This window comes from Falco rusticolus, chromosome 8, assembly GCF_015220075.1.
Source record: "Falco rusticolus isolate bFalRus1 chromosome 8, bFalRus1.pri, whole genome shotgun sequence".
Taxonomy (NCBI): domain Eukaryota; kingdom Metazoa; phylum Chordata; class Aves; order Falconiformes; family Falconidae; genus Falco; species Falco rusticolus.
Window position 1 is genome coordinate 40581207 of NC_051194.1, and position 25708 is coordinate 40606914.

Here is a 25708-nt window from a genome sequence, read left to right on the forward strand (position 1 = left end):
AAAATTCACAGTTACAATGTTAGGCTTTCAAAAGTGGTTTTCCTAGGAAAAAAAATATCTAATATCCTATTCATGTCTCTTACCTCTGGTCTTTTATAAAATATACTGACCTCAACAGGAACCGCTGCTGTCTGAACATGTGTATATTGGGGTATGTAGGCTCCTTGCATAGCTGTTGTGGCTGGCATGTACTAGAAAGACAGAGAGTCCGTTAAATTGAGTTAAAGCCCAATGTAAATTCAAGAGTACTCAAAATATCTATCATGATATTGTTTAATAGATAGTGACTGTTTCCCTAAAGCAATGTATATGAGGGAAAGACCTTTGTGTCTGAAATCAATAGTCTTTTTGGAAAAGTGAGATACCTGTTTTGACAAAACTCAAATTTAGACTTCAAAGACTAGGTAATGGGATTTACTTCTCTGTAAATCTCAATCGTCACCTTTTCTTTCTTTTATTTCTATTTGCTCAGGGAAGAAGAGTATTTCCATTTAGAAGCTAGCTTGCATGTCTTCTGGTTTAGTTTCTGTTCCACACTTTGTATAATTTTCTGCAACTCTGATCTCCTGAAGAGTTAAAACAACTATTTTTTCTTTTTCAATACAACTCTGGAGTTACCTCCTGGGTTCCTTTCATTTACTTTGATCTATTTTTATTTACTCATTTCCAAGTTCTGATCAGCTAACAGACTGAATAAAACTTCTGAGTATGATTTAAAAAGAGATAGGTTTTAATATTTTATTGGATGAAAGACTACTTAAAGGATTACTTATTTTCTCCCTGCAAGCTGCACATGCGTACTGTGATCTACACACAGTTTTTTCTACTTGTGTAAGTTCTATTTTGTATTAAATTGCTACATACTGTTCCAGTACTGCCTAATGAAAGATGACTCATCTGCTGTGTCAGAGGGCTTATCATTGATGCAGGCTGTAGTGACATGGTGTGGTCCATGGAGGGAGTCAGTACAGCACCCTATTAAAACAGAAAGAAAGAAATGGTTGCGGCAACACGCAGATTTTAATTACATTTTTGATTCAAGAGCCTAAGTATGGGCTGTCCTTCTGAGCGATACACCACAAAACCCCTCCTCGATCCCAGGCACTGACTCAGGAAGCAGGTCTGGGGCATTCTGAATATTCTGCTCGAGCAGATGCATTTTGCACAGTTTGGTAATGGGGTAAGAACTGCACTGACCTCCTACTGAATATGCTGACGTACAATGCACTTAAGACACCTGCTGAAGACACTTCATAAACCATGAGTTGAACCAAATGCTAATTTTAAAGCAAAAACCTGCACATGTTACCAGGTATCAATTCATTTCCTTAAGCTTTGGAATTTCAGGCTTCAGGAAGAAACTTTTATCTCACCTTTAGGAATGGAAGCTTTGGAGGAACATTTGTCTTAGGAGAATTCTACCTGTCACATGTGATGTTCACACCCAAGACAGCTGCCCCACCTAATGGCTGGTTTCATTAGCACACAGATTTTAGAAGAATGGGTAGCAATGCTGATTCTTTGTCTAAATGCTGGCTACTGTGACGACCCTTCTATTACTCCTGTACCATTCTGTTAACTTCATTAAAAGTATATATCAAATGTTTAAACACTTCAGATTGCTAAATATGGAGGGCACACTTGCAAGGTTTTTTATGTTATCTGAAATGGAAGGTTATCAACAAATTTCATTTTACCAACCATGTTCTACAAAAACCCTTTTCTTTTCCAAATACTTTGTATGACTTATGCTTGCAGAAGTGTCAACTAAAATTGATGGAAGCTCAAAACTAACAGAAATAATTGCAGTGTACTAAAAGCCAGTATTTTGGATCAATAAATAATCCTTAAAAAGAAAAGAAAAAACCCGTACAGAATATAGTTGGAAAAACAACCATGTGATCAGCGTAGATGAAATGAGTCACAGGCACATCAAACACTAAAAGAATTTCCTGTCTGCAGACTGCAGGCTTCTCTGCAAAGCAAATGAGGAAGACAGCACAAGTCTTCACACAGGTCAAAACTGAACTTAAGTCAGGAATCTAGAGGCTCTTTTTCAGCTGTGAAATCTCATCTTGTACACCTGTGAAACTAATGCACCTTATAGCATTGTAACATATCAACCTGTGTCCTTCACAGCATGATTTGCAAGATGATTTTTTACGAAAGCCTGTCTCGACAGAGAGAAAAGTTAAAACCTGTAGCGTGTGTGTGTTTAACATTGAAAAACATATACAACAACAATTAAGTGTGTGAGAGCGCCTTCAGTATCACCTTCTCTGCATGCACAAGAAGAAAATGTTCTGCCAGGAAGATTTACATTCTATAATCTGCATGGAGAGGTTAATTAAAGTCAAGACAATATCCTTTCTATATCTGGAAACAGACTTGTTTGTTAACTATAGGAGCCCATATATTAAAGCACTTGTTATTATTTGTAATGCTGATCTCAAGAAACCTAGTAAGTCTCAGATATAATGGTACTTAATTGGTAAATGACACAGATAAGAAGCAAAATATCATGGGAGAGTATAGATTAGAATGCCTGACAGTCTGGTACAGATGCCACAGCCAGAAGTGTAGGGAGACTAGCATTACTAATGAGCAGAGAAGCCAGAACAAGCTATGCAGGTTTTCTCAAGTCAGTGCCCATAATGTCATTTATATCACTATATACATCTGTCTTTCACAAATTACCCAGTCTGAACTATTCTAGGTCCATTCTAAAACCTTGGGTCTTCAGTTCCAGCCCCTGATGGGTAAACAGTATGTAAAACATTGGTGTTTGCAAAGAGCTTTTCATTTCAATAAAATAAATAAAGAGGAGGGTAAAAAAAAAGAAAAAAAAGTTTCCTCAGGATGCTGACTGGGTAACTAAGGTAACCGTCCTCATCACCTCGATACCCTGAAGGCAGCTTTCTTTTTTCCCTAATAAAATAAGGCCCCAATTCAGGTTACTATCTTTGTTTCTTTTTTAAATTTTGATCCATGACTTAATCATGATGTAATTGTCAAAACTCTGGAAGTAATTGGGCAGGAACTGGCCTATTTCCTGTTGTTTAAAGTTTGTGAAGTGTTTATACAATCAGTAACACAACAATGGAGAAGAATAAAAACTTACTGGGTGCTGCATTATATATGGTTGAGGCTGCATCCAAGAAGGACTCTGAACCTAGAACAAAATCAGTATTTTATTTTTCATTTTTGTCATTCTTGTCCTGAATACTCCAACTGAGATATAGTAATACCTTAACAAATCATGTTTACAAGCACACTCCTTATTTATTCACTTTTAAATGCAATTACTTCACTCTGTGAAGCAACATTGATTTTTGTGAAAAGGGTATTTACCTGTAAATCAGAAATGAGATTTGGAGACAATATATCACATATACCTTCAAGAACAGTACACTATGTTTTTAGGTCAGGTCTGAGTACACTGAAAGAGTTCAAACAGATGCATGACAGATTTCTGCTGTGTTGAAAAAGGAGGCATCTCCTTCTGCCTTTGAAAATCCTTTGAGGAAAATTGGAATCTCAGAAGGTATAGTGTCATTTGCCTTCTAGTGTGACTGGAATAAAATAAATTATAGAATTTTCACAAGGGAAAAAGAAACCAAGAATTCTGCTGTAATCTTGTTCCAGGAACAAGGGGAAGATTTAGGAGAATAGTTCTTCTCCAAGACATTGCAGTACATGATTCCCAAAGCATAGGAAGAGCAGAAGGTTGCGAAGACTGTTCCTGCTCTTGCAACTAGCATGTTTTCTCTCCAAAAACACTGACTACCCAAATACTTAAACTGAGGTAGGATGCCTAACTTTGCATGACAAGGTAAAGTAAAAAGAGTAAAAGGTAAACTCATAGGTTATCTGGTTACCCTAGTTAAAAAGACCTGGTTGCATCAGCTCTTTGTAAAAGCGTGCTGCAAGAAATATTAAAAGAATGAAAACATTTTCTCCCCACCTCCTGTAGGTGTATAGGATAAGGGAGGATTCTGACCTGTACCGCACATACAGAACTGACTCACTGCTGCTGCCGGACATTTAAAGTCCCTTAAACACCTCTACCATCATTCCCAGAGTCCTGTGAACAAGACAGGTAAACAGTCCTGAAAAAAATCCAGGTGAGGTACTTTGTGCAAAATAGAAATATTTCTTCCCTCCTTTTGCTACTGACTTTCAAGTCAGAGTAATTTTTTTTTCTCTTTTTCAATCAGAAAAGGAGCAAACAGGAATTAACAAATGGAAAACACTTGAACCCTCCCTTTCCTCAGGCAAAACCTTATTGGCAAAAATACTGGTACAGCCTGACTAAAGCTTTGGCTAATCTACTCATACTAAGATAGTAACTGGCTTTGTACTGTCATTTAGGTATACAGGAGTTGCAGAAACAAACTCTAGCCAAAACTTTATTAAATTTGTTTACCTTTAATAAGAATAAATCTAGGAACAGGTTATACCATGCCTCAAAGAAAAAATAAATAAATCATGCTCTTGTGATATGTCCTGTTGTGCAGATGACAGAACGCTGCAGGTTTCAGTGAGAAGGGATCAGTAATGATGATGTGACAAATATCCAAATTGTGAAACTCTTCTGGCCAAGAACCTCCTTCCTCTCCAGTACAGAATACTTCAATTTAATTTTCAACTCCTATTACTGTAGCACTTTAAGCATAATGATGTTAATAACTCCATCCACAATAATTTAAGCTCCATGCCACGTATATTGAAATCCTGGTAACAACATTCCTGGAAACATATAATTTTGTGGTCTGCCTATCTCAATAAGCCCAGAAAAATGTTACTATATTCCTAAGTATGTTTCCATGCCAACTTCCAACTTTTACTTGGATTCTGAATATCTGAAAGTCTTATATTGATAAATAATTTATATTTTAATAAAGAATAGCAGCTAATTTACTGGAATATTTTTCTGGGTAGGAACTTGTAATTTTTGAGGTATTGCTGTACAGAGCGGAATGATCCAATATACTGAAAAACAGAGTAGTAGCACTGTCTGCCAAGAGCAAACACTGTATTGCATAAGTCACCTCTGAAATTAATACAAAATTATTCCAGCTGCCCTTTACTCCAGAGTACACTGTTTTAACTCCTATATAATGCTTTCTTTGTGCAAGAAGGTGTTAGACCTCCAAACTAATATTAGACAATTCTTCCTCATTCTTCTCACCTGGAACGGGAGGGTACGTGGAAATTTCTGCGAGGGAATGCTCTGTTAGCCTTCCCTATGCTTTCTGCATAGCCTTCTGTATTCATTTTCACCCGCAGTAGGCTAGAAAACTCAGCACGTCTCTCTCACTAAAAAGCAAACAGCCTCTTCTCCTTTCTCTGACATACAGAGGTAAGAATTTTCCAAATTTACTTTGGGTTATTTATGACCCGAATCACCGATGTTTACTTCATCTATGTGTTAAACAGTAAAATGCCAAAAGAGATGATCATTTAGCTTACGCTGAGATAATTGCCACATCTCAAGTAGTAATTATAGTGCATACATCTGAGACTGCCATACTAGTTGCATTAAATGCAAGTTGTTTGTAAACCGAAACGTATGATGCCCTAAAACCGAGCATTCCTAAGAGATTTATTTCAAAGTACAAAAACTGTTCCACATCATTTTGCAGCATGTTGAACTGTTTGTCAATAACCTTTAGTGGGGACTCAAGATGACACCTATCAAAATTCCTTTTCAGGAAGCTTTGGACTGGGCTCTAAAAACAAAAAAAAACCGTGCATGATTCATGTTTTAATTTATTGTTCAAAATAAAGTAACTTTTGGGTTAGAAACACTGTTCTAGACTATTAAATGCTTTATTCCTAATGCAAAAACACTGAATTTGAATGCCAATGTAATTTGAACTCTTTTTCAAATTTCCTTCTCTAATGTCAAGCAAGTTTTTGCGTCCTTCTTAGTACAACTACATAACACAATATTGTTGAGCTTCCCTCCTGCCCTGAAACAATCTGGAGAAAAGTTCAAAAAGCATGGAGAAAGAGCTTTGAAACAGAATTTCATTGTGTCAAGAGGGTTTTAAATAAAGAATAATAATTTTAAAGATATATTATTGACATTAAAAGAACTTGACTGTGGGAAAATGAAAAATGATACATGAAATGCAGAAGTGGTTACAAATAACTTAGCCATCAGCACAAGCTAGAGACTGTTTTGCAAGACACCACTTATTTAATTGCTGTGCTTCCCGAAACAAACACACTCTTAGTTTTTAAGGCTGTCATTTTCATGCTGTTCAGCATGAAGAGGCCACTTCATTAAAATGAAACATTATTGGAGAATTCATAAAACCAGATGTAGCCATTGATAAATAAACATAAGCTCTGATGAACCATTTCAGCTACTAAGTTCTAAATACAAACCTGGTATGTGGAAACCGGAGAAGCAATATATGGCGTAATAGATGTCTGAGTGATCATTCTGTTTGCTGTAATACTGTAGGGTGATGGATAAAATCTAAAAAATGCAGAAATATTTATTAAATGTCAGTTCCGTGCGTCTTTCATAATGTAAACATTTTTCTCTTAGTGTGCCATTATTTAACATACCCATTTTGCAAAGCAGCTGTGGTTGGATCATATGTGAGTGTCATTCCAGCCTTTAAAAAAAAAAAGTGCAAAGAAAGAGTTGGCAAAATTCATTTGGATTGTAAATTTCTCTTACTCTTTCTTTAGTTGTATTATTTTTAAATGAAAATCCGTATTGAAATACTTTATTACTATAAGTTATGGAAAGGTTAATTGACAGAAGTAATTATATAGTGAAAAGAGTCACCAATACTGGCTATGAACACACGTTTCCAAGTCCCCATTATGAGGAACAAAATGCAATCTATGAAATACCTGGCTAAGAGAACATGTGTATGTCGGAGAGGCAGAGCATGAAGATGATTCTGTTAGGGTGTTGCCTACAATATATTAACTGTAAGAATGAATGGGGAGTGCTGTTTTTCAGAAGACACATTCAAATTTTCTTCTCTCATCTAGATGAGGTGTCTAGGCTTGCCAACCACAGTAAGCCTACAAAACTATTATCTTGAACATTAAAGATTCAAAAAGCTGTGACTAAAAAAAATTAATGCTGCACTGCATTAGTATAACATTGCAACGTTATGAAAATGATGTGCATTTCAGTGCTGCATAACTCAAAGGATTATTTACTACATGTAAATAAAGTTATGGTTCAGGTAGTTTTATAATATGAGAAATATCTCAGGCGTATTCCTGACTAAGTTGAAGGAGCTTTTACTGTTCACATGAACGAGACAGGATTTTGTGTTTTGCATTTTGTCTTTTTTCCTCTTAAGAAAGATACAGTTAAGTATTTCACAGAGTTGCAAACTGTCAGGTAAGAGTTGCTTGCACATTTTTAATATGCCAAAGAGCCAAGCCAAGAAGTCTCAATGCCTATCATTTTCGTAACTATTCATTATTGTACACCCACACTAAAGCTTGAAGGGAGGACTTACAAGTCTCACCTCGCCTTCTCTGTGCCATGCTCTTCCATTCTGTATATATTTATTCTGATTCTGTCTCTTTTTCTGTCCTCCATCGGCAAACTTGCACAATAAAGGTTCTGCAGGAACTGAGAAGAAAGAAACATTAGTTGAAGTAGCATTTATACACAGGTGCTGAGTGCTCCAAATGAAGTACATGTTTTAAATTATATTCCCAATATGACTTTTAAATAACACGGACTCATACTACAGCATCAACGGCTGTTCTGCATAGCACAAAGACAGCTGCCACACACGAACAGAGCATCTGGAATGCCTTATATCTTTGATTTTAAACTACTGCTGTAAAACCTGTTGGAAAGAAACATGGTCTGCATATCCCAAGTATATGTCTGTTGGTCTGGGGATGAATGAGAAGTGCCATCTGAATTCTGAGCCTCTTAGGAAGCACATCTAAGGAGAGTCGAGAATAAATCTGGCCAAAAGTCTTTAATATATTCCCCCCACCCTGTGAGGGTTTCAGTATTGTCCCAAATCTTAAACTTCTCTGCTCATCCAGAATAGCCAGAAGAGCTGGCACAATACCTCCACTTACTTTAACCAGCAGGACAGCAGGGTGGAGCAGGAACCTTTTTCTCCTGCCACCTTGCACTGAAAAAACGCCACAGCTGTCCGTTCCTTTTTTATCTCTGTTCTAAAAAGAGCACACAATGCAACCAGAAATTCTTCAAGATTTTTATCTTGTTTTTTGCATACGGTCATGAAATAGTATGATACTGTACTTGGGGGTTTTTTTTGCATAACATAATCCTGACCATGAGTCTGATTTTTAATGCAAAAATTGAACCAACGAAAAAGAGAAGTTTGCACAGTATTCTTTCCATGGTACTACCTTCAACTGCAATAGTTTCTGAGTACCTATGGCTGAAGCACAGCTCTGCTACATCAACCACACCCTCCCTAATCACAGGGTGGAAGCACTGTTACGACTTGGATGTGAACACTCCTCTGCCAATAATTCCTGACACATGAGCTGTCCAAGCTTTACCATGATACTCCTCCAGTCATTCTCTGTTTAGAAACACCTTCATGAGACACGGCTGGATCTGAAAACATGCAAGTTGCCAACTGCAGAGTAAACACACGGAGTGGGAGGGACACCCGCAAAAAAATAACCCCAAGAAAAATTTTAGCGTATCGGTATCGTGCAACAAAATCTAATAGTATAACCATGGCCAGTGCTGACATGCTCTTTACTCTGTCTGCATTTACGAAAGGTGATTGGTATTGAAAACCTCAGAGACTTATAACCTGGCAAAAAGCTTGACTTTTGAAACTGGCACAAAACTAGCACTAATGGCCAAGTCATCCCTGGCTTTGGGTGGCATACCTAAAACACTAGCTCCGGTTCTACTGAAAAAAAAGCTATTATACCAATTTGCTGATGGACAATTTGACATTACTTTATATAAGATAGATCTCAACAACTTTGGTCATATCACACAACATTTTAATCATTCAGTTCTGTTGAAAGAAGAGGAGTTAATATCGGATGTTGTTAGTCAATATGGGTAAAACTGTCAGGTTCTGGTCTGAAATTGTTTTGACTGACTTTACACAGTGAGGAAAAGAAAAAAAATCATCAGAAAGGGAAAGCTGAGATCCAAACACAGAACTGTCTTAAATGGAAAATAAAGGTTGTTCCCCACGTTGACTATCTCTGGCTACTTATAAACTATTTCAAACCATCTAGTATTGTGGGAAGCATGTGTGACTTCCAAAATATACACCAGAAATTTTTGGATGAAGTCAAAAGAAACTGGCATGAGAACTGCTTATAAAGACATCAGAAAATACCAAAACATTTCTAACCCTGTGATTCTGTATTATAGCACTCATCGGTCGTAAATACTTTATTTAAAGCTGCATTATACTTTCATCAAAAATCACCATAGTGAATTGCACAAAACTTTTCTGAAAGCATTATTTATGCTTACATTTCCTATTATTGCCTCAAGACAGTGATTGTTTTTTTAAAAAGTCAGAGTAAACCTGTCCAACTGTCAGTAAAATGTTCATTAAAATCTACTTTAAGAATAAGTAGGATTTTTTTTGTCAGTAGGTAACTGAAAACAACTTAATTTTAAATGATGAAACATCTGTGGTGCATTGGAAATGTTCTCCTGACAAATTTAAAAAGGAAGAAAAAATGGAACAAGAACTATTCACATGTATTGGATTTTCATATGCAATATCCAAAACCTGCAGCAATGAAAAAAATTTTTCAAAGGGCATTAATTTGTGATTTGCCTGAAGTTAGTGCTCTATCTTACTGAACACAGATCTGGTCATGGGAATCCTTGTTTTTCTGACCTTCCAGCTTCTCTTGCTCCTCACTGTGTCCATAAATGAAGCCAAATGCTGTGAAAGCTCCAACTCACGTTAAAAACCCTGAAGCTGACCGTCTATTTAATACTGCCAACTGCTGTGAGAAGGCTCTGTAGCATTTGCCTTCCTTGATTCCAGTTCAAGATCTGAATGCTGATAGTGGGGACTGCCACAATTGAAAGCCTAACTGCAATTTTTGGCTGCTCTTCCATACATGTGACCTGAGGAGTACTGCATTCGCGGCTTCAAGAACACAATGACTGATGGTCATCAGAGGGAGGGTCATGAGAAGGAGATAAACCTTCATGGGAGCCAAGTATGATCTTTTGATCCCCCCCTCAAAGAATGAATGTAGCCCTCTCTTCAAAATCAAATCTGAAATTTATTTCTTCAGCTTACCTTTCCTCATATTTTTCACAAATACGTAAGATATTCTCTCTCTTGTACATACAAACGTGTGTGCATATATATCTATCAAACCAAAACACTCCAACAAGCCCTACAGACCAGTGAAGCAATCTTTTTCAGTCAGGCAATCTTTTTTCTGGTCCAGAAGAAAGGGAGAGTAATTTTTATTGTTTAATTGTTGGGAAGTGTGCAGGGCCAGTGATGAAGGGGATCATTAATCATTCACTGACTTGTCTGTATGTGCAAGACAGAGTGGCACAGCGTAACTATTCAGAGTTGCATTCACAGCTAAGAGCAAGCTGATGTAAAAGGCTACAATTTACAGTGGACTTACGCTTCTGCAGCTAAGACACCACGTTTAAAAAGCCCATGTTACTGACACTTAATGAAAACCAGCAGACACTCTCAATGGTCTGTAGATGCCTGTTGAGCTGCTGCTATGGAGACATTCTGTAACCATGAGCCTTCCCGTGCTTTAACAGGTCAGTGCTTTAAAACCTGACTGCGAAAAGTGTTGACCATCTCCTCCTGCCCTGAATCACCCTCCTCTAGGGCTAACGTTTTTACAGAAGAAAGCTGTGAATGCAGTATTAGTCCAGAAAGTAAATAATTCCTTGTTGTACATGCATTGTGCACATGTGTACATTAGAATTCAGTCTTCATTTACTCAGCGTCTACCCAAATGTGTACCAGGTGATACTATAAATGCAAGAACAAAATTGATGGTCTTACATTGGACTTTGTGTTTACACACTTGACTTTACATGGTTAATTTTATCAACTTTTCAATAAACCTTGCTTTCAGATATTAAAAAATACAACAAAATAGTTTTAAAATACTATTTTTTAATCTATTTTCAATTAAACCGCACCTTTTAGTTACATTCATTGCTTATTTTCTAGCAATATGACAAGGCATATGGGACTAAAAAAATCTCACATTAAAACATCACTTTAATGATAGAGCAAACCTGTACAGCTAGAAACTTTTACCCAGAGCTGTGAAAATTAAAAAAAAAAGTTGTGTCACACAAGATCTCAGTAGCTTTATATGTTTTAAAGCGAAACAAAATATATACTCTTCACCATCCTAACCTTCACTTAAATGCAGTGCTCAGGGTTACATTTATTTAATAACTTACACAAGGTTTAACAATTTGTCACAGGAGTATGTTTTTGAGTGGTTGCAAGTAGTATTTTTCTTTTCTATTCCAATGTTGCTTCTTAAAACTAAGCAGCAGTTACAAATGATGGGAATTAGAGCAGTAAAAAGCCTCTAATCTTTGATCTAATGTGTAAAATCTTGGTTCCTTCTGCCTTCAGTGTGACAATCAGGGTTAATACCAGCACTGTGACCTCTTGATACCCCTTAGCAGTGATTTCCAGACTGTGGTTCACAGATTATTTCTAAAGGATCTGTGACAGATAACTAAGAAATGTGAGTTTATGGTCAAGCAGCTCAAATTCACTATATAGAGATATTCAGTGCTGAACATTTTGTGAAGGTAAGCAAATAGAAAACTCTCAAAAAAACCTGCCACAAAGTAACTACTTCAAGGCTCCATTTTCACTCCTGTCCTGCACTACAAAGATGTCCATGATCAGAATCACTCCAAACAGTATTGTCTACCATACCTGGTAGACCTCTTCCTAGTCTACAACCACGAACACAGGCAGGAGCAGGGCGCTCACACCTGTCTTCAGTTTCCTCCCTAAAACAGAATCTGAGTGACCAATATCTTCACCGTTAGTGGGAAGAGGAGGGTGGGTCATGGATCACCTATGATTTTTGGACCATCGCCACAACCCACCATTCCTGAAGTAAAAACGGTATGGGCTGCTCAGCAAAAATGCTCTCTACCTTTACACCCATTAAAACAAAATCACCTAAGTTATTTTCAGTAAAAGAAGTAATAAATAATCCATAAAGCCTATATAACAGGCATAAAACTTACGTAACTTTTTAGCTTCTATATTTTTCATTTTAAATGTAAGAGACACAAATACACTCGGACTTACACACACCTTATGTATTCTACAGCACAACTGCTTTATGCAATTATTTATATAATTATCCTCATGTATCATCAAGCAGCTGCATGCTGCTGTGATAGGGAGGAGATACTTTTCATGATTTTGCCCAGCAGATCATTTCTACTACTGTTACAGGTCCAACACAAGACAAAAAGCGAGCAAACATTTAAGAATCATCTTTAGGGGAGGGAGGCTAAGTATGCTGCTCTGTCCTCACTACTCATCTTCTGTGCCCTGGTTCCTTATATTAGTGTAGTCTCTGTTTCCTCCGGCTCATGTCATGGAGTTGGTGTTTTGCAGGAGAAGGTTTAAATATCACATTATTCACTAAAATAATAATTCTTTAAAAAGGAAATTAAAACTACATGCAAAAGTAATTTCAAGATTATAGCAATCATGTAATAAACACACAGCTGAAAACAGAATGAAATACAAAAATCGAAGTCCTGAGAGAAATGGACAGGAAGTCATAGCCCAAAAATCAGAACAAGCTATTACAAAAACATGTAACAGAAGTATAAACTCCAACTAGAACAAATGTTAAAACTGGTATGCAACTTCTAGGAGTTTTAGGGTTATACAACCTTGTGGTGCATTTGAAATTGCTCTCTGAGCTAACCTTCCTTCTCACTCACTGAAGAAAAACAAGGACACACTAGCTATTGAATATATTTGATAAGCTAATATGGAGCAGGGAAATAAAGCCTGAATAGCTTGTTACATCTGGGTTCAGCTTGCTCAGTACCATCAACACCCAGCCACTCGCTCAAATCTACAGTCAACACTTTTGTGACCACCCTGTGCTACCCTTGGCCCGCTCAGATTCTAAAGAGGCGTTTCTGTTCTGTCTTCTCATGCTCCAGAGGTTTCATCTATGCTTCCTATAACTGTTTAACCCATTCTTCCATTTAAACCCAAATTTCATTAAAATAACAAAGCTGTGTCATCAAAGCATGTTTTTGTTGAACACATGTTCTTCCTCCCACACCAATTTTATTACAGGCCTGTCTCTCCTACCTTCCTCATCCTGATAACGGTGTTTTTATAGCCAGCTCCCTTTGCCGATTTTAGCCAAGTTTCTAGGACACAATGTTTTAATTTAAACATAGTTCCAGTTCTACAATTTTATTTTGCATGTATTCGAACTTCTTCCTCTATAACCTCAAAGGATGCTAATGTATTTCAAAACATTTTCCTAACTTTTGTTTGTCCAAGATCCACTTTTCTCTGTGCAGGTAGTCCAAGACCACAGTTGCCCCATGACTCTGCCCCACTTTTTGGCCGACTGAAGTGTATTATAATGCATAAACTGCATCCTCTAATCAGACTGCATTATTGGGCATGTGCTTACTATATGGTAAGGAACTCCAGGAAGAATTTTAACTCCATAAAAAACCCTTCCAAGAAGCAATACAACTTCACAGCATCATCATGGAAAAGTAGAGTTGGGGCTGTACCATATACAATAAAATTTAGGGTCTTCAAGGTTCTCACAACTTTCTTAGGAACCTAATTATCTGTCATATTTTTCAGCATCATGGAAGGTACAACATCTTACTTAACGGACTTTCAGACATTTAGTTATCTATTTCTGAGCAACTCATCTAGACACTCTTTGTAACAAAGACAGCTGACAGCAAAGATACATCAGTCTCTGGAGGTGTTTGCCTCTTTACCTATCCTAGACAGAGAGCCTAGCCGACTACTTTGCCAAGTAAGCATAAGAAGTTAAAGTTCCTGAGAAGGATTATGTCTTGAGACCCTTCTTTAGTTTCCATTTTCTGACACTCAGCAGTTCTGTGCAAATTTCTTGTCCCTAATTCATCACACTTTTCTGGTAAATGTTTCCTCCACACTGCAGAAATTGTTCTTAAAATTCCATGCAGCAATTTTTATTCCTACCTGGTTGAACCTGATCGTATAAGGGTGCAACTCCAGCTTCAGCAACAGCCCACCCGACACAGAGCATGATTAGCAATGACAGCAATGACATACTTGGTGGCTTGTTCATTGAGAACACGGTAATGCGAGTGAAAATAAAAATAAGTAAACTAAATAGCACTAATAGGAGGTTCTGTTACAGCTTTTTTACTGACTCTAACTGAATAGAAATCCTTATATGTTAATTTAGAAAACTCTTGGTTTCTCCATACTTTTTACTTTTAATTATGTCCAAGCCATAGCAGCACTATAAAACTAATCATGGAGGGTGGATCAGAGCACAGTCAGCATTCAGAGAAAACCGTTCCGTGATCTCCTTGCCCCTAAAGGGATTTTCCACCTCATAAAAAAAACAGATTTCTAAATATATGAAATAGAAAAATAAATATTACAGCCCCTAAGTATAACAAAGTTTTAACTAAATAATCTTGGCAATCAACCCCAAAGCAAAGGGTCTGCAAAAGCCAAGCCAGGGAAGTCAAAACCCTGCATTCGATTAGTGCTGGTGAAGGGAGTGGTTTCCTGTGCTCTGAAGCAGCTTTCCATCCCTACTGCAGCACAGACTGCCTCAAACTGGAGTAATCTTTGAGGGATGAAGCATGTATGTAGTTTTACTAAACAAGCCACATTCTTGTCCGCCTGCCGAGGGCTGCTTTCCTCCTCCTCAGTGTCAGGATCTGGCTGCAGAGAACATTTCACCAGCAGGATAAAGGTGGCTTCAGCAACCACATCAACAATGTAATTTGTAAAACTCCCACTTGGGATTCTCAATAAAATGATTACCAAAAGCTGCCTGGAATGTCAGGCATGTGTTCTTTCCTCCTTTATTGTCCTCTTTTCTTTCTATTTTACTTTGCTGCTCTGACTTGCCTTTCCTTGTTTTTACATGTTTATGGAATATGCATTTTGTCTCTTAGAAACAGTGCTGACAAAGCAGGCAAACTGATGAGGAACGTGGTGTGACAACAACAAAACGGCACTACATAGCTTCTCTGCATTTTGACTTACACAACATTTCTGGAAGTAGCATTCTTTGTTGACCTCTTTCCATCTTCCTGAAGAACCTCAAAGCCTACATTGACTTAACAGACACAGCTCTCCCAATGAATGAAAGTGCCTGGCATTAAGGTACTGCTGCGGAACATATTTTTTACTAATCAGATCTCTTGTTGAAAATTATGTCGAAAAAATCATCAACAGATGGCAAAAGTAGTCCATTTTTTGCCTCTCAGAACTGTCCCTGGACAATCAGCGAAATTTTGTTTTGATACACATACAACACATATTTGTCTCCTCACTTCAACTGGGATTATGTGGGATGTAAATTTGTGCATAGCTGGCTTAAGGCATTTTAGCTGCTTGTCTGTCTGCTCGGAGAGAACACTACTAGATTCCTAGAAAAGGCTTACAGTAGGAAAGTGATATACTGTGTTCCAAGTGAGCAAGTATTACAGTCATCCAACAAGACACAGTTTAATTTTAATAAGCCTGCCTCTGAACGAGAAGCCAGATACAACAATCAGTGTAACAGGCTTCCACTATGTAAGCAATAACCCATTCATACATCTTGTTAGAAATATATCCAACATACCAGAAACTCCTGCTGGTGTCTTTATGAATTTTCCATTAAAATGAGCAATCACTGCTTCACATTTTTCTGTTGACTCCATCCTAAGAAAATAAAGAATAATTTACATAAATTAAACACTTATCCAGATTCCCATGTTTGTGATCTTTTTAAAGCATGTTTCTTGCTTTTTCTCGCTTTGCTTTTGTGGCTTGCTTTCCCATGTGTGAGCAATAGAGAAGATGTTTTCTAAGAACAGACAACTCAGAAAGGTAAAACTAAACTCAGTCAACATTTTAGGCACTCTGAGGCCAAAGTCAGTGCCAAACTGCAAACACAATACCCTTATTTACTTAGAAATTAGGCACAACATTGCTTGGCCAGCTACAGTACAAAGTACCTATGCTGTCTTAAAGGAAGCAGAAAGACTGATCCACAGTCATTCTCAACAACTCTTAGTGTCCATGATATATACAACCAATGTTAATGCCACTTTTCATAGAGGTTTCTGAAGTGTTTGTACAGTTTTAAGAGTCATAAAACTCAAATATAAACATGCCTGACCATGGCCCAAACTGCCTTTGCAACTTTTAGATTACACTTATCATACCAACTAAATGATGTACCCATCTCCTATTTAATTGTCTCCAAGTTACTTTTGAAACAGGAACCAATGACAGAATAGCTATGGTGGCTACTGAGAATTTATCCAGCATCCTGAACAGGTTTGTGCACTGATGTTGTCAAAACTAGACTTCATAGACTGTGTGGACTACCTGTGAGCTAATGCCAGTCGGGGAGCAGCTCCGCAGGTTGCAGCTACCTCCTTACATTACAATGTAGATGTGGCGGCTCTAACTGCCAGCTTGGACCAAGTTGCAATGGATGACCGAGACATAAAATTAATTTTGTTAATAATTGTAAAAGAATATCTTTTGCAGCTGTCTGCAAGATGATGTTTGGATAATGTTGAACAAATATTTGCTTTCTATTTGCTCATCAAGTTCTGTAATTCAAATCCATATATTAGGTCAATGGCCTCGGCAGCAATGAAGCAGTAGTAAAAATTACTAACTCTTGGTACCTTCTTAATTCTGATAGCCTTTCTGCACAGGCCAACAAAATACAGTCACAGACAGCAACCAAAATCATCAAAATGCAAGACTGAACCACAAGCTTTCCTCATGGTTTCAAAAATACCTTCTAGAGAATTTTCAGAAGTTCTGGATTGTTGGATCTCCATCAAAGAAATCTAAATTTTTTGTCTCACATGAAAGAAACAATATAATTTAGTTTCAGACTCAAGTCTGGACTTGATAAAATGTATTAGCCCTTATTAACCTAATAAAATGCTACCAAAGGCAAGAAATTAAAATCTTTATTTAACGTCTACATGTTTCTTGGACAATTTTAACTTTAACTAATATTTATCCAAAAATGTTCCAATACCTACCTTGCAGAACTGGAAAATTTTTTATCAGATATGACAGCAATAGCTTATTCTATAACTCATGTATAATATATGTGTATAAATTAATATGCATATAAAAATAACTTTAAGTTTATGTGTATATATATACAAAACATGTAATGTATAATACAGAACCTAAGGAGAAAATACTTTAAAACTAATCTCTTCTAATGTCTTCAATACAAGCAAGGTTTTGGATATACACAAGTCTTTTGGACTTTTACATACAATTCTAAAACTCTTCCAGCTATATTTGAATAACAGCATTCCTAAGATACCACTGATTCAAGGTAGAGTTGGGTAAGCAAATTCAGGGAGAAAAGACTGAATAAATCCATAATGCCTACTGAATTTTAGCTTGGGTGTTACTGGATTCTGCTCTTCATAGTACCAAGAAGTGAAAGCTGTATTTAAGCACGTATTAGTGGGTTGGTTTTTTTTCAAAATTAGAAAATATAATTTTTGGATATATACTGCTTTGTACATCATCCAAAAACACATACACACATTCTGTGTGTACCTGTACGGAGTTCACACTCAAATACTTGTGCATATACTTATACGAAAAAATACAAGTGTATGAATGGACTAAAAATGCCAAATTAAATTTACACCATAAATATTACAAATACTTATTGATTTATTTAAAGGGGACAGGAAGAAATTTTGGTGGAAACAAACTTGCTGGTTTTGCACTCTTAAATATAGGAATATAAATCTCATTGTTTCTAATTTTGTTCTTTTGTTGTATCTTCTCGAGACTGGACAGTCTGCCGAGCAAATAAAGCCAGTGGGGCATGGGGGATGTTAGAAAAATAAAAATAAAACTCAAAGTGCTGTCAGCCACCCATAGCCAACTCAGGAAACCAATCCCTAAAACTTTCAGTTTCATGAGGAGATATACTTTGTTCAGTTCTTTTCTGCACACTAACTTTAGATCCTGCTATTTGTTCAAATACAGAGTTATTGTAATATTGGCTGAACATCTGAATTACTGGAATTTGACCGTTAACAGAGCTTTTACAACATATTTTGAGAATCTCAACTCCTTGCTCAAGGCATGCCCCTATTTTTGATGATAGAAATCTCCAATCTAGACTCCAAATTTTGACTGCCATACAAGGTTTAAAGCAGGACTTAATGAGAGAGAGACAAATATTAGAAAGACACAGAAAAGGCTTTGATGATGAGACCCCAAAGCAAATAACTGAATTATCTAGAGAAAAACTCACATGGATAGAATACTTGGGAAGTGTCTACTAATTTATGGAAAATATTTATTCCTGTTGATTTGGGAAAGACATTTCACTGCGCTGACAAATATTCTAAGGTGAGATTTACTGTAGAGTGAATAAAAATATTTTCTTTCCCAGATGACATCACGTTAATGAGCCAGAAAATTCAAAGGGCTGACATTCAAAGGGCAATGATGAGTTGATTTTCTCAGAGGAACTAATGAAGTAAAAAGAAAAAAAAAAAGAGGGTGTGGAGGTGTCTTCCTTATGGTCTCCTGTCTTGAATTCAAACCTCAAAAGCCAGAAAAGTCACAGAAGTCTCTGTGAAGCATTACGTAACTGTTGCTTACTGGTTCAGGGACAGAGGAGAAAGGAGACATACAGAGAAGAGGCGTGAACTCCTACTTTAGATAGTTGTCTGATAAGGGCAATGGATTCAGATTTAGCCATATAAGCGAGATGAGACAGCCATATTTGCTTTATGAAAGGAAGAATTAAGAAAACGCTGCTGGTATCTCCATCTAGATCTCCCTTTTCAGTAACTTCTGCCTTTTCCTTCTATTCCTGCCTTTTCAATTAAAAAAAAAAAAAAGCTGTCAGCATAGGTAAAGCCACTGAAGTACCTTGCAAAGCCAACACCACGGCTTGTCCCACTCGAGTCCCGCAGTATCCTTGTAGAGATAACCTGCCCAAACGGTTTCAGCATGTTCTCAAGCTCCTGCTCATCCATTGAAAGGGGCAAATTGGAAATGTATAAGTTAGTTGGGTCTTGTTCTTGTTGCTGAAAAAGAATTAAAAACAGTTGTTATTGTTGCCACCACTGGAAAGACTTTTTGAATATAAAAACCAACAATTGTCTATAACTATTGGTACCGATTTTTACTTCTCAGGCCCCTTTCTAAAGGCTGCTCTTCCCTAGTATCAGTGACCTCCGACTTCAGTCACTGTTTACAGCAATCCTGAGAAAGCTCCCCTCCTCCTGTTACTGCTGACAGCAACATTTTTAAGCGGAGATAAAGGTGAATAATTGACCAGTTTATACTCTGTATTACAACTTCATGTTTCAGATTTTTCTGAAAGAAAACAAAAAGCAAAAACAAAAAAAGGAAGGACATTAGCAGACAAGGAAATACAAGACTGGTGGGAAGATAAGAATAACCAGATGTAAATCAAAAAGACAAAAGATTGGAATGACAATTTGAAAATAATACGGGGGGGGGGGGGGGGGGGGGGGCGGCGGAAGGGAAACTAAGCATTTAAGAGTATGTACATTGCCAAAAAATTACCACAAGGATAGGCTGATACACACAGAAGTGGGTGGGATACTGTCGTCTTCTCCCACACATGAATGTTTTTGAGTTTTCACCAAACTTTTTATATTATGCATTCAGACAGTACAAAAGTCTTCCAAAAACTTTCACTAGAAACAAACCAAATGAAAGAGGAGGGCAGCCAGGAGATGAGCAATTTGAGAGGAGACAAATGTAGTCACGTCTCTGCCACTCTCCTGACCTTAGACTCTGTTTTGTGTGATCTATGTATGTACCCCGAAATTCCATCTCGATCAAAGAAACATTTTTGTTGAAATTGATCATTTCCAGTGTTTGTCTACAGATTCTCCAGCTGCCGTTAGGGAGCATCTCTCTCATGCTGCTAATTGCTGGCCATGCTCTGTGATGATATACTTTCTTAACCTACACAAATCTACATGACTTGCTCTTATACTTGCGCAAAACATTGATGGTGTCATTATGGCCCCCTGTACAGACCTAAGTCTCTGCAGGACGCATTATACTCCGTAGAATTTTTTTGGTTTTAGGAGTGATATGATCCAAAACAAATACAATTTTGTGGGCATAGTCCTCAGCATATTTTCATCCTGTACAAGAGGGCTAACTGACTTACAGGGAAGCTTGAATTAAACCAGAAACAAAACCCAAAACCATAACACTTGCCCTACTAGAATTAAAGCATTTATTAAAGTGATTATAGCTGTATAGGTGGTGATACCTTATTATGCAGGTTAGGCATCAGTTTGTCCCTAAGCTGCCCCTGTATTAACAATATCTTGGTACTGTGGGTAGCATACTGCATATTTTAATAGCTTGCTGGCCTGGGTATCACCCCTCAGTTGCGGCTGGTTTTCTCTAGGACAAAAAAGGAAAAGGACTTGGGGCTAGGGAGGGGAGGGAGGTCACGTTTTTTAGGCACAGAAATGAATTACCCTGTTCCAAAAACTGGGGAAGCAAATTCTATGCTTATGGACCTTCACTATTTGCCTTTTTACCCCTCACATTCAGTTAGAAAGAGCTAAGGTTTAAAGTTTTCTGTAAGGGTTTTTAAGGAATTTCAGCATCAAAGGACCTATAAAAGGGAAATGTGCTCCCATTACATCCTCCTGGTCTGCATGCTATACCACAGATATGACTGTAATTCCTAGCCACAATGAAATCCCAGACCTTACAAAAACTTTTCCAAGTGCCCAAGTGTTGTTCTTGCCCATCCCTCTACAGTCTATTACAAACGGCATCTGACTACCATCTATGTTTTCCCTTTTGTTATCTAGTGGAAATATCCCCCCTTCCAAATAATACTGAATCTCTACAGTACAATTTAAATTATCTTAGAATACCTGATTTCTTTTTCATACTAGAAAAATCAGTAGAAAGAGAAGGCAAGAAAATGGATTCAATGAGAGGTCAGAGCTGACATTAATATTCATTGCTGGGCAGAGCTCAACCATGAGGGAAAACCTATGTTACCATAGTTGACATACGGTTCAATTTTCTTCAGGTAGGAATGTGAGATGAGACAGTTTTCACATTTTTGAAATTATTTTGTTACTTAGATTATATTACCCAATTTTAATCTTTTTGTCCCTTGAAATATGTAGGCTTACTTCCTTCTTTAATGAGCACTATTAGCAAAAGCTTTACAGGAGGTTTCAGCCACAGGCATTACAAGATTGCATTTGTAGCTATAGGATAATTACCTGAAACTCTGAATAATATCTGAAAGGAAAAAATTTGGATTTCTTATTATAAACTGTAGAATATATTGCATACAAGGACCTGAAAATTTCCCCAAATAACATAAAACAGTATACAAGATGGATGATCAGACTCTTTACATATTTTCATCTGATTTGCTAATGTTTTTATTCTACAATAACAGAAAGTCTGAATTAAATTATAAAAATGTTCTCATTAAAAAGCCTAACAACATTTGGAAAGATAAAAAAAGTTCCTATTTTGTACACACAAAAAAAATTTAATCTGCATGCAAAAAAGAAATGCTTATATTGAGAAACACCTAACAGAGAAAGAAATTTAGTCAACTGCAGAATGTCAGAGCAATCTGTTTTGTTCAAGCAACTGGGTAGATCACATTCCTCTTCTCCTGGGCTCCTGTTGCAGCCTAGGGGGTTACAACACTTTTGCGTTCTACAGGCAATGCATTCAGGATGAGACACCATGAGCTTTCGTTTCCAAAAGGGACACAAAGAGCCGCTGCAATTCACTGTAACACATGAAGATCTTCCTCCCTGTTGGGAAGCTCGGTTCTTGTACCCATACACCTAGCAGAGAAAACTTCATACCATAAAAGCACGTGATGTTGTTAGAGAAGGGAATGCTCAACTTTGACAGAGTATTAGTGACTTTACCACTAACCCACATTGCAAATCCCTTAGGAATGGAGTGGAGGGAAAAAAGTGCATCTGAGGAAATTGTTCTAAGGAAATTGCTTTCTCTGAACAGAGAGCATTTTGTGACGGAAAAATCTGACTTGTGGCCCTTGAAACAATCTGTATTTTGCATTAGTAACTATTGTGTTTTAGTCAGCTGCATGCTGAATGGGTGACTGGAAAGGACTCACTTCTGCTTTCTTGACTCCTTGTCTATGTCACAGTCTATTACAGCCTGAATACTCCCAGGGATTCGGTTATTTCGGCTTTTGATCCTTCAACAGGACATACTAACCACAGTGGAAAAAGGGGAGTTTGAATATACTTCTACATATGCCCATGGCTAGAACTGGTAAAGACGGCAGACATGGGAGAGGAAGAGCAAAAAAGTGGCCAACAGGTGAGGATGTCACACTGACATCCTGGAATATGGGTTGAAATGTCATTCATCTGTAATTCCAGAAAAAAAATAGTTGAAATGCCAGCACATTCCACAGTGCACCAGGGCTGAATCTGCACTGCAGGTGCAAACCCACAGCCGCCCTGGGGAGCAGCAGCAGGTCAGCTGTAAGGACAAATCATAGAAGCACAGAATATCTCAAGTCGGAAGGGACCCATACGGACCATTGAGTCCGACTAGGTCAGGATAGATTCAGTTAATCCACTTCACTTTGGATGGATGGGGAACACTGGCCATGGGTTCTCAAAAAAGCTCATTTACATTACTAAGGTAATACTGTTGGGATAGACCTAAAGCAAGACTGAACTCTTTCTAGAGTCCATTTGGAATTTTACACAGTTTGGCAGCACAAACATTATACCTATTAGCGTGCAAAACATCTCCTCTCCTCCTATTTATTACTTACATCACCGTTCAGCTTCTGTCATCTCCACAACACTATTAAACCTTAAAACAGCTATCTGGGTACGTTTTGGGAGATCATAAGTAGCAAGTCATTTCCTTCCCCTTAGAACACGCTAGATTTCCAAGCTAAGTTCCAAATGGCAACCGCAACTAGGACTCCCCATCCATCTTTATCCTGCCTTAGACAAAAGGCACTGTGCAAACAGATGTTTGCTTTTAAACAAGCTTTTGGCATGGAAAATGGTTAAACAGTTAAAAATTCAGGAAGTTAGGAGAAAGACAAACTTTTAAACTCATCCCTCTGTCTCCCTGGCAAACAGCAGTTTAATATATTAAGTTATGTGACTTCCCTCCTTACCAAAACCTGTCTCACCATGGTTTGATTCACATGGTTATTACAGTTCTGTTTCAGAAGAGAAAAATAATTCCTTTGATATTCAAGTTTCTAACTTTTATTCTGGAAGTCAGCAAAAAAGTGAAACTGGCAAAAATATCTCTAAACATAACAACTCAGCTCAAACCTTGCCTGTACACTGTAACCGTTCTAAGTGCTTTCAAACGTACGGCTTTTTCTGGTGCTTAAAATCCATGACATCATGTGAGCTGCTTTCACCTTAGAAATCTTAAATCTCTTTAAGTTATTTGTATCACTTTATGGGAACCATGAAAAAGAATTACTAAAGTCAGTGAAAAGCTTCCTACTTTAGGGTAGCAAGCTAACATTAAAATATAAACCCCTGAACAACTGAGTTGTAGTTTTTTGGTTTTGGTTTTTTTTTTAATTTAGACTATTTAGAAAAACTGCTTAATTTGGAAACCTTCATATCTCATGCCATGTCTCCTCAGTTACCAGAACTTTCAGCAAGTCCTGAAAGACATTGAAAGTGGTCAATATTTGTGGACTATGGGCACTGTCTGGGAATTTGTGGGCTACTGTAAGTATCTCTATTATTGAGAAAACTAGGAAATCTTATTTTTAACAATTCACGTCAGCAAGTTTCTATCAGTCTTTTTTCACCAAATTCCTTTAGCTGCATCTCCAGAACTTCTCTAGCAGAACATAACAATACAAAGATGCAGAACAGTGCTCTTGCAGATTAATGTACTTCTTCCTGAAAAGCACTTACAGCACTAACTTAATAAGCTGACTACAAGACACAGTATTTCTCATAAAAGGGACAGAAATAATCAACTGCTAATACTAATTTCTGTAGAAAGAGGTGATGAGGAGTCCTACATAATGCGAATGCTCTACCATCATCTGAAAGAAATTAACAAAAACCTCCCTGTGCGTGTGGAACCGTTCCTAAATTGCAAACAAGAAACTTGGCAAAACGATAAGACATCTGTTTTCTCTTGCTCTGTGTAAGGTCAGAGCGAACAGATAGCCATTCAGAAACATGTGACTAGGCACTGCTCACAGCATGGAAGATCCTCTGGCTGATAGGGAAGGGATTAAATGCTTGTCTGCCTTCGTATAGAAACTACTTTAAAATTTACAATTGGCCTGTGTCTCACTGAAATATGTCTGGTTTAGCCACAGTTTTAATACTGTCTGACCACAGACTGTTAACAAGACAATTCAGGGGAGAAATCACTACCATAATCTTCACTTGTTCTCCAGAACTCACTTGTTCTCCAGAACTGCATAAACACTATATACGATATATATATATAATAAGCTAAACATTCTAATTCATTTTCAAAGGCACATCTGTGTTACAAAGAGGAATAAGAATGGTATGAAAAGGAATTTTTAACTACAATAAGGCCTGTGTTCAAGTGTGCAATCAGGCTATCACTGCAATCATACGTTCCCTTTTTATTCCCTGGCATTCTTGCTTTCCCTTTGCTAGAAGGGCACCAGGGTGCTCCCTGGGAGCTCTGCATGTTGCTCACCGATGCCACTGTTTTCAATAGAAAGCTGAATAAGCCCACTATGGTTCATAGCAGGGCACTGGACCCTTGTCCGAACAAACCACAGTGCTGCTCAGCAGCTGAGATAAGACTTTTGTGGGCTGAAGCTGTGTCCTCAAGGGAAGTGGTTGTTAACAGTCTTACTTTATGCACATGCAATTCCTGAAATTATGGACATCTAGCACCCAGGTAAGCAAAATTTGGCTTACCTTCAATTCATTTTATAATGACTTTTAAGAACTTTTATGAATAAAAGGAGGAAAATTGATTATATTTACTTAAAATAGTCTGTTACAGTAGGATTTTATGGTGTTACCTACAGAAAGTACTACAAACTAGGTAAAAAGAAAACTTCTCTTACAAGACAGTTGCTAAAAGCTGCTGTAAAAACAAACTGCTTGAGTTAGCTCCTCTTTGCTTGTCATCTGTTCTCTGGCATTCAGAAGCCCAGATAAAGAATTAAAAAAATTGCAATATGCCTACCTTCCCTAGTTAGATTAAGTGCGCTAGCTACCATGGTAACTTAAACTTACTTTCTTACTTTACTGTGTAGGAAAGAAAACTGATATAATTCTCCAGAAGTTTGCCACAGTGAAGACAAGTGCAAAAAGCAATACATTATTAAAAGTCATAAAAGTTACCTGTTTCTCATTTTTGCTAACTCAAAACCAGGTTCTTCATCAGCAACATAAAGGAAGAGAGACTTT

General features: G+C 37.4%; 1 protein-coding gene across 3 annotated transcripts in view; it reads right to left on the reverse strand.

Annotated features, from left to right (window-relative positions):
* RBMS1 (RNA binding motif single stranded interacting protein 1) overlaps positions 1-25708 on the reverse strand; it is a 148856-nt gene that overhangs the window by 6579 nt on the left and 116569 nt on the right. For 2 of the 3 annotated variants that reach the window (XM_037397012.1, XM_037397014.1), the window contains exons 5-12: positions 19158-19315; positions 15853-15932; positions 7503-7618; positions 6583-6632; positions 6397-6490; positions 3122-3172; positions 865-975; positions 111-191 (exon numbers count right to left, since the gene is read on the reverse strand). In XM_037397012.1, coding sequence (XP_037252909.1) covers positions 111-191; positions 865-975; positions 3122-3172; positions 6397-6490; positions 6583-6632; positions 7503-7618; positions 15853-15932; positions 19158-19315 — 741 coding nt within the window. The remainder of the gene's footprint in view (positions 1-110; positions 192-864; positions 976-3121; positions 3173-6396; positions 6491-6582; positions 6633-7502; positions 7619-15852; positions 15933-19157; positions 19316-25708) is intronic. The other variant, XM_037397013.1, reaches the window with a different exon arrangement.